The sequence below is a fragment of the Lepisosteus platostomus genome, chromosome 8, assembly GCF_059453375.1.
Source record: "Lepisosteus platostomus isolate fLepPlt1 chromosome 8, fLepPlt1.hap1, whole genome shotgun sequence".
NCBI lineage: Eukaryota > Metazoa > Chordata > Actinopteri > Semionotiformes > Lepisosteidae > Lepisosteus > Lepisosteus platostomus.
Genome location: NC_142618.1, coordinates 20,417,233 through 20,434,563, shown reverse-complemented (window position 1 = coordinate 20,434,563; position 17,331 = coordinate 20,417,233). Strand labels below are relative to the sequence as shown.

The following is a 17,331-nucleotide window of genomic DNA, read 5'->3' as shown; positions in this document are numbered from 1 at the left end:
AAGTGAAAGTTGTGGATCAGTGTGTCATAGCAAACACACCAACATCAATATTGGTGATCAGATGGTACACAATGCTGTTTTAGGACGTACTATCTGTTGGGCACTCCTCTGGGTGTTCTCTGTTGTTGCTCATGGAAATATATTCTCCACCACTCGGTACTGTATTTGTATGCGGACCGCATTCCACAGCTCTGTGGAGAACAGATTTTGTGATAGTTATTTGAGCTGGCAAGCTAACAGCATAGGTATTGTGTGTGTCTGAATGGATATAAAGGTCAGAGATACAAAATACAAAGTTTCTTATTTCATTTGCGTTTTTAAAGTTTTTTTCTATCCTAAAGAGGGAGATTTACATACAACAACAGTTTTTCGAAGTATTCGGCATACGTAGATAAAATCGTTAAATACGGTGTATGATACAGTATATTAAGGACAGCCTATTAAAACAAACATAAAATGTTATGTTGTTGTTATACAACACAATCACACACACAATTAGGATAGCTGAGGCAAATTTTTCAATAACTGGTAATTGTGTGTTGAACACACTTAAAACGGGTTTGTTTTGTGCACCTTAACTGGAAGAAAACCCACGGTGGTTGAGTTGGTGCCAGTCAGCCCCAGACATTTCACGCTTTACTTGTAGATACTGTAGGAATGTTGCACTTGGAAATTTGAAGGTGAGTGGCAAATGTAACTTAAATCCAATTACAAAAAGGGTATGTATTAAAACGTGGGAAAAAAACGAATTATCCGGATTTGTTTGCAAGGGCTGTACACTCTTTTTAAACAAAAAAAAACAGTAGTGGTTGAATTAGTTGCCAGCTCCTGCTACAATTTAATTCGCAGCGTGCTCAGTCTTTTGTACACAGTCCACAAACCGTACGTCATGTCGTTTTTTTTAACTTTCAAAAGGTCGACGCGCAAAAACGCATGAAACGGAAAGTTCCTGTCCAGTGGAGGTCTCGGAGTAGGTGGGGTTCTTATAAACCAGAGGAAACATTTCTCAACACTGTACCATTGACGTAAACAGAGCGGCTAACATTTACTTGTCTTATCCTTGTGGTGAATTCAGAGCAACACATGGCATTTACAAGCTACATTTAAAAATCGTCTTGAAAGCTTTTAAAAGTTTCTCGTGTAGCTACACCATAAAAGTGTTGTTTTGATTCAGTCGCTATCATTGCTGTGGTGACTGCTTGCTAACACCAATATACTACACTGAAAAGCCTCCGGGCAGCCGTCAAACATGCTTTTCAGACACTACGATTTATTTTGTGGTCTGGGAAACAAAAAACTAATACGTTTTTAAAAAGAAAAATAAATCTCAATGAAAACGACATTCCCCTTTCGTGATGAAAATGTAACGCGGATAATTACGAGTGCGAGGATGTGCTTCAACTAGGGATTTTCCGATCAAGCTGTTTTCACGGCATCAAGCAACATCGTTCAACACGCTTGAATCTTTTCTCTATACGTCAAAAGCGTAAAATGGTCACTTTTTAAAAGACTGGTTATTCGATCAAGAGCAGGGCACGATATTTTGTATCGTTCCTCTACAAAACCACTGCACTTCCTCTATTTTCGGAACCTCCCCCGCTGTATCAAATACAGTACGTCGTGCGAGCAGCTGCTGATTAAACTCAATTTGGATGACGGCTCGCTGGACTAAAGGCAACCCTGCTGCGATGTAGACTTCAAAAGGTTTAAAACGTAACTGTTGCTCTGGGTAAGTACGTTTAAATCCTAACGTTTTTTTTCCATTTATGTTTAGTGTAAATGTTGTAAAATAATACACCATGAATTGAATCGGTTTTTCTCGTTATGTTGTGATTCATAACATTATTGTGCTACTGTCCATACCTTAGTAATATCACACTGACTTTGCTTGAAAATACTTCACGTTAGAGAGCATTCACCTTTGGAAATTAGGGTTTCAAGAATTGACAGGGAAGCCTCATTGTGGATCGCTTTGGGATTAATAAGCGTTAACCTTTCGGTGTACTGCTCGAATGGGGGTAGTTTTTCATATATTGACTGTAGAACAACATTATTTTGTTAAAACACTTGCTTTTCGCACGATCGAGGTGGCGGCTGTTGTAGTTTATATGTTTTTGTCCGTGAATGACAGTTAACACACTTAACGAGTGCAACGCTTTTCTGCTGTCGCACACTGCATGCTTAAAGAAGCGGCAGAATCTTAGGAGATCGAGGTCAACTGGTTTGAAATTACTAGCTCATAATTGCTACAGACTCCCCCCGTATGCTACTTTGAAGTTATCTGTGAACATATAGTAGAATAGGCGAATGGGGTTTGCTCATAAGGTGGAGAATAAGTTTGAAAGCGTCCCGCCGTGTAATGAGAAGATTGCGTGGGTGGGTTACCTGGGGGTTCCCTCACAGGGATGTTCGTGAAATCCCCTTTGCTTTGCAAGGAAAATGCGTTAGTTTCATCGCGTGTTCACCATTCTTTATTTCGGTATGCTGTACAGTTCATTCTCCCAAACAGGTTGTGTACAGACCATGGAATCACATCTCCACTCCGCTAACCCCACTAATCGTTTCACAAATGTTTCATTTCAGGCACAGTGGAGAAAAGCATCACTATGGAGTACGTGAATGAAAATGAAGGGATAAGACTTTTATTAGCTCACATGAATTTGGAGGATTTTATCAGCGTTATGGGGACCTTTTATCCCGACGAAGGAGCAGAATTGTTTGAAGAGAGCCTCGCCCAAGAGGAAATGGACGAAAACGGGGAAATTGTGGATTCTTTGGTACCAGAAGATAATAAAGACAACCTTCTGGTGGAAAGAGTCAGATATGGAACAGTCGCAGACCTTCTGACGTTTGCTAACCGGGTTTCTAATACACCACCGGCTGTTTTCAAGCACCAGTCACAAGAGGCGGGCGTGCTATTAAACAAGGTACGTTGTTTAAACAGGTGAGGCCGTACAACAGCGTCGCCAATGACATCGTGACCCAGACATTAGCGTCATTGTCGCACGGAAGACAAAGCAGTTGAAGGCAGAAAAGAGCAATTACAAAAATGCAAACAAAACAACAGGACATACAGTGAACCAACAGGACTTTTCAGTGTCAACAAGTGCAGTTGTCAGGTTGAAAAGATATATCCATACAACTAAAAAACCCTTGAGTACAAAGGTGGAGAGCTTGTTTACACTGCAGATTGTTCCAGTCGATGCCTTGTGCCCAAATATAGTACACGAATTGCACTTAGGAGGTTCCGTTTGATAAACTTCTTACATTGCAGGATGGTACAGAGAATTGCAGTACAGTATGTTATAAAGATAAGAAGGGGGTTTCCCTGTAAAAGGTCTGTAACTTAAATCGATTAAGCGTTTCTCCTGGTTTGGAGAGATGGTGAATCTATCAGAGAATGAATGTGATAAATGTTATGGTGGATTGCAGATTCAGTGGCCTTTCAGTAGGCAAACAATCATCCAAGGAGAGGAGTACAGATGGTCCAACTCCAACCAGAGGAACGCGTAAAGCAAAAGTTGTTGTGATAAGGGAAATTATGTCTAGGCTTTAGATTGTAATGTATTCATATGAGTTATGAAAATTGATGCTTTACGCATTTAAATCCCCAGATATTTATAAACCAGTATTGACAACAACTCTTAATTTGACTTTAAATGGAACAAAAGTTATCAGGACTAGTTCAAATTATTTCTATCGAATGCCAGAAATGTAAAACTTCCAAACAAGCAGTAATTGTTCCTTGATGTCCAAAACTAAGTGTATGATTGCATCTTTTAGCCCTATCAATGAAATAATGTTGCTTGCTTTGAGTCTCAGAGTAAAAAAGGAACTATCTGAAAGAAATAAGTAAACAAATAAATTAAATGACCCCACCATGTAAGCAAAGGTGGAGTATGAAAAGAAAGGCAAAAATGCATATGAATCATGTAGTTATTCAATCTGATAATATTCATCGTGCCACATTTTATGCAATACAAAATCATACAGGAAACTGGCCATTCACTGCAGATGATAGAGCGGATCTGATTGAATATGTTGGTGTTGTTGGTTTAGAGGCAAGTGTGCAGGCACCAGGTAACTTTTATACAGTAATTTTACTAATCGAGATGAAACACATAGGGACCAGGAAGAGCCTTCTGGAACCCCCTGAGTAATTGGAAAAGGCTGGAAAGTAATTGCAAACAGATCTGCCAGATTTTACATACTGCACACAGTTTTTAAACTGTGCAAGGGGAATTTTTATTAGATAACCAATATTATTCAACTTTTAAGAAGGGCTAATCGAGTCACAGTATCAGAAGCTTTAAATTAAATGATAAAGATGACTTAATGTATGATTTTGTATTGCATAAAATGTGGCACGATGAATATTATCAGATTGAATAACTACATGATTCATATGCCTTTTTGCCTTTCTTTTCATACTTTACTTTTGCTAACATGGTGGGGTCATTTAATTTATTTGTTTACTTATTGCTTTCATATTGTTCCTTTTTTTACTCGGAGACTCAAAGCAAGCAACATTATTTCATTGATAGGGCTAAAAGATACAATAATACACTTAGTTTGGGATGTCAAGGAACAAATACTTACTGCTTGTTTGCAGATAAAGTGCCTGGAAGTGCAAAATGTATAACATCTGTTCAAACATCTGTTTTTTTTTTGGTACTGTGGTGTAATGGCTTATTCTTGATGTGCTTGGGTTTTCAAATGAAGAAAAGATGTTCTTCTCACAAGGCGCTAGATGTGTTAAGCCTGTAGTGTGCTGCAATTAGGAAAGCTTGGAATGAAAGTGCAATGACGTGCACAGTTGAATAGTTGAGATTATTACATACAAAGCAGCTTTTCAATTCTCATAAATCAAAACTGCACAAAAAAAAATGTCAACCAAAGATGAAATAGGCATCACTTATTTCTGCTGTAATCCCGGATACATTTTGTTTTCATTTACCGTTACATGTGGCATACCAGACGGCATATTAGAACAGTTTCCGAGAAGCTGCGGTGAGAGACACTATGTCAAAGGTTTGCAAACGCGACGTCTTCGGTCCTGTGAAAGCAGTTTTTGTGGTTATTTGCAGGAAGACATGGTGGTGAAAGATGGGCGCTATCGTTTTGACTCTGACGTGCTCCTGTTTCCCTGGAAACTGACCTACAGGAGCCCTGGCTCAGGGCACATCCCCAAGGGATCTTTTGGGAAAGTCCATCTGGCTCAGGACACAGAAACCAGAAAGCGAATGGCATGTAAACTTGTAAGTGAAGACCTGAATCAGTGCCACCCAGACTGCTCATGCACAAAAAAGAATGAAAAAGTGCCATTTAGGGTAACTGTAACTTTGCCTTGTGTGTGGAAGTAAGCCAAGCTGTGCTTCAGTCTGACAGTTGCAAAACAGTTTTCTTTAGCAGTCTTGTGCAATAAGCACGAGTCAGTTGAAGGTGCAATCTGTAGAGGCTTTTATAACTAGAGTGCTTGTTACTGTTCACATTCACCACTTGCTGTGAGACTAGCATCCTTGTTTTGTCAAAATAGTTCTTCTGTGGGGTAGACAAAACCCATATGAATCTCAGCTACACATTATACATTATACAGTATACAAAACCATCTTCTTCGGTTTCGTCATAGGCTTGACTTGCTGGAAAAATAATTCAAGGAATATTTTAGGTTTTAGTAGATGCATGCTAATGTTTAGTAAGTTTTTCATATAATGAATACAAACATCCTGGATGGGACAACAAACCATCACAGGAACACAGACACAGAAACACACACTCTCACACCACAGCCAAATTTAGCAGAAGCCAGTAAACCTACCATTATATTTTGAACTGTGGGAGGAAACTGGAGCTCATAGAGGATACCCACACAAACATGGGAGAACATGCAAACTCCACACGCATAGCAGTCCAGGATTTGAATCTAGGCAGCAATGCCAACCACTGTGCCACTGTACCATCTGAATATAAATATATTTTGAAATAAAACAGCTAGCTAACCCAAAAATGGATTATAACGTTTAATGAAAATTTACTGAATAAAGAGAACTATAGTTAGTGTAGTATCTTCTAATTTTATTTGTGCTGCAAACTGGAAAAAATGTTTTTTTTTCTAGCATTTGGAGTTCACTAATGCGTTTGACCTAAGTTAAAAGTGAATTTTTCTAGGTTTGGTAGAGCACATTCAGGTGTAGCCTTGGTCTGGAGATGGATAGTGACCAATGCACATGAACTTTTAAAAACAGTGAGATGAGAGATTTTGATCAAAGATTTTGAGCAAAGCAATGGGATGTGGAAAGCACCGTAAATGCCTAAAACAAGACTGCAAACTGAAACTAATGTACTTAACCACTCAGGAAGCTCAACAGAAACTCCCTTCAACAAACAGTAGAAATGAGCAGTGATTATAAAGGAACAGCTGCAGATTAATTCATGTTGTGATATAGGGAGGGGAAAAAAGGTATAATTTCCAATGCTACAGATAACTGATAGCCTAATATCAGGATTTCTAAACTGCAGTCGGAGCTCATTCTACCATTGCGTTAAGCATAAACACACTGAAGTACCCTGTACTTGTATGTATTGTAAGATATCAGTAGTATTCCAGAGGTTCTGAAAATGAAAACACCATTCAGTGATTCTGTTGTTGTATGACTTTAGGTGTATAACTTCACCCTGAATGTGGTGTGTCAGTATGCCTGTATTATCTGTCTGCCCAGCTCTACTACATGAGTCCAGTTAGTACTTACACTCTACATAATATCCTTTATAGTTCATTGACGCAGACAAACAAAACATTGGAGCAATATGGAAGTTACAGGGAGCTGTCCAAAGTGTTTAAGTTCATACACATGCAGTTATTCTTTATTTAGTCAGAAAACATAATCTTTTTTTTTCATGAAAGCAGCAGAGGGTGGGGTTTCCGTGAAATGCACTCTACTGCTTTCTAATTCCTAACACAAGGGGATGAGGGTTAAACTGACTTCATAAGCATTTCTTCTTGTTTCATCAGTTAAAAAATCACTTGAATGTAATATGGTAAATACCAGCAAAGCCCTGAAAATGAAAGGAAAAATAGGTCTATCCTTACTGCAGATGACACACATTATAATAGTTTTGTTTTGCCAGTAGTGTGTAATGGATAAGAGGTACATTTCTATTTTGACCCATGTGCAATCTTGGAATTAATGCCGCATCTCATGAATAATTAAGCTATACAAGATATGTATTCACCATATTATTTTTTAAATGACTTTACCAGGTAACTGTTTTCTGTTCTTTTTTTTTCTTTGTGATGTGAAACAAAAAAATACAGAAGTGTACTTTCCAAGCAGAGATTTGGCAAGCGTGCTCTGAAAGGAAACCGAAAGTCCTGGAAAGGGAAAAACGCTTCTGAAAGTATAGTGGGTGGGTTGGAAGGGAGACTGGGGATGGTGATTTCCCGAAGGGCAACCTGTGTAGATAATAACTTGTGCAGAAATCTCTTCTTAATTCGGTGACGGCAAGTCTTTCCCTGTGCTCTGTGTCTTCTAGATTCCCGTGGAGCACTTTAAGCCAGCGGATGTGGAAATCCAGGCCTGCTTCCGGCATGAGAACATTGCCGAGCTTTACGGAGCCCTGCTTTGGGACCAGACGATTCACCTCTTCATGGAAGCGGGAGAGGGGGGCTCCGTACTGGAGAAGCTGGAGAGCTGTGGCCCCATGAGGGAATTTGAGATCATCTGGGTCACCAAGCAAGTTCTGAAGGCCCTGGAGTATTTGCATTCCAAGAGTGTTATTCACCACGACATTAAACGTAAGCTGTCGTGTCGGTCCGATTTCATCAAAGCCCATCAAGATCATCGAGAACATGATCAGATTCATGTTCTGTGAATCTGATCCGAACAAAACACAGTACTTCTCTTACATGACTCTGAAGGTTTAATAAATGCATATGATGCATATACGTACAGTATACTACCATCTCTGATTTTTTATGAATGGGCAAATATCAGTATTATTTTAAACAGTTTTACCAGAAGAGTAATCATTTTTCAAAATCAGAAGTCGGATGGAATAAATTAGTAATGGGAAGATTTAAGGATTTAATGGTGTGTGTCAAATTCATTATATAATTGGCACTTTTGCACAAGACTTGGTCATATTATTTTACATTTCTGTTGATTGGTTATATGAGGAAATACAGTATGCAGATATCCAAAAGTGCCGTAGTCTGTTATTTAAGTGCAGTTTTTTTAGTTGATCCAAATAATGGAAGACAACATTGTATGTGAAACGAATAGAGGTCAATTCCACAATAGAATATAAATAGAAAAGAAAATGCACAGTGTTTCAAAAACAGTATCTTCTTCAGGCATTGCACACATCAAGTAGTTGAAACATTGTGGTAGAACACATGCAGCAAGCTCCACTACTGAGACTTTTGTTTTCTTTTTTAAATACTTTATCATGATGGAATTAACCTCTACCAGTTCCATTGAAGCTCTCACTGTAATCTCTGTGTGCGAATATTTGCTATTGTGAGGTAGAAGAGATGACATACATTTAGATTGTACCACCTTGATTAAGTCAGATAAAAAATAAACTTTTCTTTTTGAAACACTGCTGAACAGAAAATGAAATCAATCTGGCTCAGATCCATACCACATGTGTTAATAGTAAAGCTGTATCAACACATGCTTTAAAAAGTTGAAGCCAATTAAGGCCAGTAGAGCTTGGTAATTTATTGACAGAGGTCAGTAAGAAAAGTTCAGCAATAATTATTGTAAATGTAGTAATGCTACACTCCCTGATGCTGGAAATCAGTGGTTTGAGTCTCATGCTTCCTTCCTTTTGTCAGAAGATAAAAATGTACTGTGTAGTGCTGGAATGTAGACTTGCTGGCTTCTGGAAATTCCAGATGAGCTTCAATGAAATGAGAACACTGAAATATTAGTTATAGCATGTGACTGAGGGTGGTGATGGTTTTTTTTCATGTCTGTGGCTCATTCTTTAAAGTACTTTGTTTTATATTCTTCCCTTGGGCATGTTCACTCTTAAGGAGTTTTTTTTTTACAATAGTGTCTACATTCAAATCTTTGAATTTGAATGAAGGATCTGTGGTTATTCTTGTGATGTTGTTTGCCCTGATACTGCAGCTGCATTCTGTATGCAAGGAAATAATTTAATAACAGGCACGTTGCTTTAGTAGTGGACAATTACAAATATTTTTCAACGTGTGCTGAGCTAACAGTATTGTTTAAAAGATATTCAGAGTTCAGTTGCCTTACCACTCTGAAACATACTGTACAGACTGTGCAACTGAGTTCTCTTTTTAAACTACTGCTGTGCACCGCTGTGAAATGTCAGTTTGATTGAAATTCCATTACTGGAGAGCTCGGTCTGACCTCTGTTTTTCCTGTTTCCATTACAGCCAGCAATATAGTGCTGATGTCAACCAAAGCTGTTCTGGTGGATTTTGGCCTCACTGTCCAAATGAGGGAAGATGTCTACATTCCAAGGGATCTTCGCGGGACTGAGGTAAGGGGTGCTGTTTGACAATGTGGCTTCAGTAGCTGGAAGAAACCAGGAAGAAAGCTGCTCTGAGTCATTTACAGTCAGGGCTTTTAAAGGCTGAGAATGGCAGTCACCTCTGAGGTGATTCATCTGCTGGATATCCGCTGGGTGTTTTTATGTGGTTAAACTGATTAGTAATAAATGTATATCTCTAAAATGTAAAGGGACATAAAGAAATCATTATTGTAATATTAATGTTTTTAAGCAAAGTGTAATAAAAAGATGTAGGTTACTATATGACTACAGTATGTTGAATAGTTTGTCTGTTTGTAATGTTTTGTACCCTGTCCTTGCACAAGGCCTAAATGGTCAGTGTTTACAAGAGTTTATGCTGAGATATGAAGTTTATTTCCACCTTCTTTTTCCCCTCATTTCTATGGATTGATGCCAATGAATGGGTCAGAGAGGTTTTAATGGTTTAAATACGCTAGCTCTCCTCTCTACCGACTTTGCCATAGATGTCTTTGTCCACTCAAATGAATGGCAGCAGTGGTGACCAGGTGTCTGGGTGTTAATAGCAAGACGTCTGACATGTTTTAATGGGAAGTCTTGGAGAGAGAAAGAGCGTTGTGTGTAACTGCCAAGGGGAGAGAGATTTTTGGGGTTGAATAATGTTTCTGCCTTGACATTATAGCAATTGGTGGTGGTGGGTGCTGTTTTAATTGTATTGAAAGAAGGACTGAAGACTGCTTTGGGGTTCACGTTCGAGTTCGAAATGGATAAAAAGAAGGTTTCCTGTGGAAGGAGCTCTGCCAGCTGATAGACTGGGCATTGTTTTTGCAGATGTACATGAGCCCCGAGGTGGTTCTCTGCAGAGGTCACACAACGAAGGCCGACATTTACAGCCTGGGCGCCACGGTCATTCACATGCAGACAGGCAGCCCTCCCTGGGTGAAGAGATACCCTCCTTCTGCCTATCACTCCTATCTCTATATAGTAAGTCTTGTTAGTATTTTTGTTTTTCTGTGTTTTGTTAGATTGAATGCATGAATGCCTGATTTGATGTGCACCAGTAATGCAGACACATACACAGTATGAAGGCTATGTTCCTGCCAGGTTAATGTCTGTAATCCTGCTGTAATCCAGAAGTTAGTATTTCACGATAATCAGAGTGTTTGTGCTTTTTCTTTCTGTAGCCATCTTCATGTGCCTCAGTCATTTCAGTAGACTGTCTCATTTTATTTCTCTGCACATGTTGCAATCAACACCTTTGCACACTTAGTGTGTACGTTCCATCGTAAGGTGGAGATACAATCTTGTGCCTGCTGCAAGTGTAGCGTTTTGGTCATGTTTTGTTTTTGTTAAGCTGTTTCCATAATAAAAAATATTCTCTCTTCACTTTGCTGTGGCTGGGTAGGGGGTGTTAATTTTTCTTCAAAAAAAAGAAGCTGAGAAAAATTGAAAAAATATAATTTCAATTCCTGTTCACAAGTCATTACCCTCTGGTTTATTTAGTGTTTTGTTGTAACAAAACCATGCCCCTTTTCATTCGTTTGCAGTTTTTTTAAGAATGCATTCTAAAGGTAACAGTAAATAACACAGTAGTATAGATTTTGTGAACTGAGGCCAGAGGTCTAAAATCATTCTTTCTAAATGTTTTTTTTTTCATTATTTTTCTCAAATCCTGTTACCCATCTCCACTTTCAGTACATTCTCAGACAGCTGGTTCTGCTTTTTCAAGTTACTGAAACCAAAAATACCACTATTTTGAAACTGTGGTTTTCCATTACTGCTTTCAGTTGTGTGCATGCAGAAAATAGGAAGTGCTTTAATGCAACAAATTAATTGTGAGGTGAACAGGACGATGTAAACTTGAAATGTTTCTTTGTTAAATCCTGTGTGCGCTTGATTTATTGTGGTTTTTCTTATGACTTTAACGGAAAGGAAAAAAAAATATTGTGTGGCTCCCATCCCATAATAGCTTAAAACAAAAGGGAACAGAAATAAAATGGGACTTAGATACTGTAGATGTTTCCACTGCGTATTTTAGGAGGGCCAGAAACTCCCTACACAAGTGGGTTGCTGACAGATTTCCCTGGGTTGTGCTTTTGAAAGCTTTTAAACCCAAGAACAGGAGTCACTGTCTGACCCAAAGTGTTGTGGTAGTATTGAACAAGCTACCCAGTCATGCTGTTGAACCCATTACCCTGGTTTCTGTCAAGAAACAGCTGGGCGAGATCCTTGGATCCATTAAGCGCTAGCTGTTCCAGTACGTAGCTGCGTCAGCATGTATAGGCTGCAAAGGAACAAGTAAAGGTTTTTTCATGCTGAAAAGAGAAGACGTTTTGGCTGTGGAGTCTTCGTCAGCTGTGAGAGAGAGAGAGAAGTCAGCAGCTGATATAGTATAGGTCAGGAGAACAAAAGCCGGGAGAGAGGAGAGGAGGCGGGAGCAGGGGGGAGGCAGCGTGGGCACTCAGGTGGTGCGAAGTCGAGAGGTGAAAAGAGGTGTGATCTCAAAACCTGCAAATGAAAAGAGAGGATTAGAAGGAAATGAGTTGTTGAGAGAAGGGGGAAGGAGTGATCCTAGTTTCAGGATAATTTTGGTTTCGGCTGTCTTTCTGCACACACGCAAAGAAGGCTCCACAGCTGAAACGTTGTGTTTCCTTTCTTCTCTTTTCAGCAGGGAATCAACCTTTACTTGTTCCATTACGCACCAACTGCCCAGCAGGCCAGGTGGGCCAAATGGCCTCCTCTCGTTTCTATAACCCTTCTCGTGCTTTCCAGCCCTGATGGCACGCCCCTCTCGTTTTTTTCTCCCCCGGGCAGATCCACAAGCAGGCTCCGCCGCTGGAGGACATTGCCGAGGACTGCAGCGCGCCCATGCGGAGGTTCCTGGAGGGGGCCCTGGAGAGAAACCCCAAGCAGCGGCGCTCGGCCGCCGAGCTGCTGCGGGACGAGGCCGTTAACCCCCCGCGGGCGGATCAGCCGCGCTGCTGGAGCCTGGACTCCGCCCTGTGGGAGGGGACGCACCCCATGCTGCGCCAGCAGAGCCAGGTGGCCGACTCCACCCAGGGTACGTCCACCCCTCCCTCTGCGCCGCTGCTCCTCCTCCAGGCCAGGGGGGGCCGTCCCGTGGGTTTCACGAGATGACTGAATTCCAGCTGGTTATAGCGCTTGTGAGAAATTTTGAACAAACGGTTCTAAAGGAAGATGACATAATCATTCCGGGTACTGTTCTCTGCTAGTCTTGGCAACTGTAAATCTTCCTCCTGGGTCCCAGTTCCAAGCTCCTCCTGAATATATTTCATTCCACAAGCTGTCTTTGGTTGTACGTCACATTTGAGGAGATTGGATCGAATTAAATTCAGCCTTATTTCACTTTGCGCGATCGGATGTATCATTCAGTGGTCCAGAGCAGGACTGTCAACCTTTTCTGCCTGGGGGACCACCTTTGAAGAAAGACTCCAATTCGATGTGTGTAGTTAGATATAAGAAACAGCCACACAAATAATCTTACTATCTGTTCTGAAGTATGAAAAGCAGGCGTGCAGGTCAGCAGGTTTAACCATCAGCACTCTCACTCCAGATCCACCGTGTGACGGTGTTGATTTTACACCGTGCTTGATTTGGGATGTTATGTCTCACTTTGTGGGACATCCCGGGCAGGTGTGTAGAAAGGTGTCAGCCACTGCCTGGGAAACAGCAGCTTGACCAACGTAATTTGCCCTAACGTTTGTTACTCCACGTCCCTTCCGAGTGACGTCTGCTGAGGTTATGAGTGACACTTTCCGTCATGCTGCTTTAGTAATGAAATGACAAATAAAACCCAATGAATGTTCTGTCTCTGGTTAATTTTAATCACAAAGCTGGGTTCTTGATCCTCTGCAGTATGTGCATGTCTGGAGGAGGGGGTGAAGGGAAGAACAATCTACCCTCTGGGATATTTGAAAGAAATGACTGGTATATTACGCATTTGACTGGGCTGGTTTCATACTTAACATAGAGCAATGGTCTTATATCTATGCTTCGGACACTAAATCATAATTATTTTTTTTTTTAGACTCATCTATATGCAGCAATGAAGACTCTATACACCTGAAGAGAAAGGGATCTCTGTATATTGACCTGGGTGCCCTAGCAGACTACTACAACATAGTAAGAGGGCCCCCAGCTTCTGAGTATGGCTAGCTCGCAGACACCGGCCCTCCAGCGCAGGAAGGCCTGTTCATGAGGAACGCGGGAGGTGCCAATCGATTAGAATTCGACAGGGGCCCAGAACATTTACTGGGGTGACTTGTGGAGTCAGTGCCTTGGAAAGGCCTGACCCTGTGCTTGAGGGACAGCTGAGTGGAATGTAGCCCCGTGTCCAAGCTCAGCCATGCACCCACGGTGAACAAGCTGGACCCATGGTTCTGAGGGACGTTCTCATATAACAGCATTTGAGGACGCTTCTAGGCATTAAGACAGCGTTATGCATTGTATAATGTGATGTAATACATATAAAATCAATAAGCCTATAAACTTTTAAACACGGAATAGTGCACTATAAAAAATGTAGCTATTGTCAGCGAATACTGTTTCAGAGGTACTAGCAATGCTTGGGGATATCGGTAGATAATTCTCGTGTGATGTGTACATATCAAATATTATGTTTCTAATAGAAATGATTCATGCTGATTCACTGCCTATCACCTAGGCAAACAATGATCTGCCTCTTTATATTGCTTCTAAATACAAGGTTAGCTTGTGTTTGCGTATTTGTTCCTATGGAAGAGACACTTTTGTATTTGCTGTGCAGGTTGCCTAAAACTGTTTACCATGCAATAGGTTTGTGTAATAACAGAGTGTACTGGCTGTGTAGCTTTCAGTGTACATCCAATGAGATGAAAATATTAATCCTTTACATGTTTGGGATTTGTGCTTGTGACATAGATAAATGTTAAAGATTAAAGATTCTTTTGTAACATCATCTGGGCAGAGTTTTTTTTTACTTTGTATTTTAGTGAGCTACAAATACATAATAAAAAGTAGCATTTCCGTCCTGTTTTTCCTCTTTCACAAGTGGGCATGTTTCGATAACTTTGACGACGAGAATATTCCCAAATCTTTACAAAAAACTGTCTGACACCAGCATTACTACCTTGTAGCCTGCTCCAGTCACATCTCAGAGGCAAAGCTAGGCAGAACCTGGACAGTGCTGGGATAGGAACTGCCCAAGAAAAAACAGGTTGCAGCTGTAAGTAATATTAGAGGACCAATAGGTGGAGCTCTTCCTTCTGGACTACAATGTACAAAAGAATGTCCGAGTATGGTTAAGGGGAACATCTGTGCTGTAGGACTCTGGGATGAGATGTTAAATAGAAAGTGTCCTGTCTATTTGGTCATTAATAGTGAAAGCCACAGTGCTTTTCATAAAAGTGGGGGTGTTCGCTTATGGCTATAATTCAATTTGTGAATTAGGATGAAAATCATTATATACGGTGCCTATTCACACCCTTTCCATAGAGACACAATTACTTTTCAGAATGTTTCAGAATGAGCAGCTGTTTTTCACTTGAACGGTGATCGGACACCAGAATAAAAGATCTCGGTAGCATGACTGATCTGTCTGCAGCTTAAAGTAAAAAGAAAACTACAGTAGCTCTATATCACAGGCACGCATACGATGTAAGAATCTGTTTCCCTAATTCTGAACAGTGTCAAAATATATTGTACATAAATATCTAATTGCACGCTGTCCACATTTGTAGATCCATCTATTATCAAAAGCTGATTATCCAGGTGAGGGTTGCAGAAATATAAAGTATATCCATGTTACAAGTGAGAGAGCACACAAAATTATATATAATAAATCCTTTAATATCTATTATAATTGTATTTCTAATAAAATATTTAACTGAAGTTATTAAGAATTATATTATAAATGTGTTTTGCCCAGTTTTCTATTATTGTGTTTATTTGTGTGTCTTAATTTTTTAGAAGAGTAATCATCTTTTCCTCCTATAGCTGGTTTTCTCCTGGTTTTCTTCTTTTCAAGTTTTGAATGCATCACACATTTAAAACATGGTTAAGTTTCCAAATCTTTTGTCTGTAGTTTTGGCTGAGTTTCCAAATCTCCAAATCTGTTTGTAGTTTTTTCCCTATTAGTCTTAGCCTGACTACCGATGATGCTGCTAAGTTGATACTGAGTGTTCTCTGAGCTGTTATCTGCTAATAAAGGGGAAATTTATTTAAAGAGGAAGTTAATTTTCCTAGTTCAGTTTCAGTTAATAGAATGGTATACGTACTGTATTATGTTAGCCTAAAGCTTTATATCAACTGGCACTACAGATAAAAACTTAGATCCTTTTTTTCTTCACTACTGAGTAATGTTATGCAAATGTTATCTCATTGCATGAATAATTCCCAACTCTGTCCTTTATTTCATGACTTTAGTGGTAAAAACAGACAACTTTTCTCTGCTCTTAGACTTTGCTTTGCATTTGTGATGTTTTCTTAACATGTTGGGACAAGTTTAACTTTAAGATATTCTTGTCGTTTAAATAGAGCTTAAAATGCACAGTATTTTGCATAATGAGAACAAAATAGCTGGAAAAGAAATATGACGAGAGAGCTTGGGCTTCAGAAACAAGGGAGTCAAATGCTTTAACCGATCAGTGCTTTGATACTGCATGCACTGAAGTGTCATTCCTTCACATTTGCCACATCCTACACAACAAGAAAATAAAACTTTTAAAATAACTTGACTTCGAGTTCATATAAACTTAAAATATATTAGACTTTGATTCATGTTGTATATGAAACAAGGATACAAGTATTTGTTTTTATTTAATTTGTCTAAATTTTTCAATATCGACCTTGTAACATGGTGTAATCATGTAATATATACATTAAATGAAAAACACAAACTGGCATTGCTGACATTCTGCTGAATGTAGAATTTGTTTTTGAAAATGTAGTTAATATGCGAATAAAGAAGAGTGCAGATCTCAATGGACAGAGCAAAGTTCGCGATCTGTAAACAGAATCTCCATGGCTATATGAAAAAAGATCACCTTGAATGGAAAACAGAATTATCATTCCATTCTCTCCACCTCCTCCTTGATTCATCTGTGGGAAGAAAACTGGAAAGGTGTTTTGACACATGTGGCTTTCGCATTAGAATAAGAAGTGTTGTTATGAAACAGTGGCATCCTACCGAGTTGAAGGTTGTATCTCTTTACAAATTTCACAACGTGAAGATTCCAATTTAAAGACAAGTGAGGGGCCAAGGTCATTCAAGTCTTCCAGTTTTAAATCACTTGCTCATTTTAGAAGGCAAGGTTGCCTCAATCACAGGATTTGTCTTTTCTAAACAGACTCAGGGAAACAGAATGAAGGAGAAATGGAACCTGCAATTAACCTGTAATTAGAACAAATGTCTCGGAGCAGCCCCCTCTAGTATGATAAATTATTACCTTCTGTGCATTCACACATATTCCTTCTCTTTACCACTGCATACAGGAATCTTGACTCAGCTTGCTTAAAGCATGGATTTGTTTTTATATGCATGTGCAAATCAGTCAGGCCATTTACACCCTGTTGATCGACTTCCTGAGGGATAGAAAGTGGGGGATTAAAAAAGAAACCGTCCTACACAGAGTAGCTCACACGAAATAAGTTTAAGGCATACAGTACAGTACATGCAAACACAAAACATGCAAAAAAACAATAACATTGAAATCACTTGTGATGAAGGAACTGTTAAAATTGGCTGTACCACTGTGCCCTTAAAAACATGCTTTATTAAAGAAACTCAAGAGTTTTCAGCTGGTACGCCACAGTGTGTTACTGCTG

The 17,331-nt window shown here is 39.6% G+C and overlaps 1 protein-coding gene across 1 annotated transcript; it reads left to right on the top strand.

Annotated features, from left to right (window-relative positions):
• The first annotated feature begins 968 nt into the window (after positions 1-968).
• Positions 969-14,464, top strand: map3k8 (mitogen-activated protein kinase kinase kinase 8). The gene is made up of 8 exons (XM_088642830.1): positions 969-1,729; positions 2,584-2,927; positions 5,088-5,258; positions 7,534-7,795; positions 9,413-9,519; positions 10,339-10,491; positions 12,322-12,568; positions 13,556-14,464. Exons 2-8 carry the CDS (start codon positions 2,607-2,609, stop codon positions 13,681-13,683), a joined length of 1,389 nt encoding a protein of 462 aa, XP_088498956.1. The 5' UTR covers positions 969-1,729; positions 2,584-2,606; the 3' UTR covers positions 13,684-14,464.
• The last annotated feature ends 2,867 nt before the right edge of the window (positions 14,465-17,331 follow it).

Excerpts from the sequence above, each read along its gene's own strand:
- map3k8 (XM_088642830.1), top strand. The coding sequence starts at position 2,607 with ATGGAGTACGTGAATGAAAATGAAGGGATAAGACTTTTATTAGCTCAC. Across the intron at positions 7,796-9,412 it reads TATTCACCACGACATTAAAC|CCAGCAATATAGTGCTGATG; the intron begins GTAAGCTGTCGT and ends TTTCCATTACAG. Across the intron at positions 12,569-13,555 it reads GGTGGCCGACTCCACCCAGG|ACTCATCTATATGCAGCAAT; the intron begins GTACGTCCACCC and ends TTTTTTTTTTAG.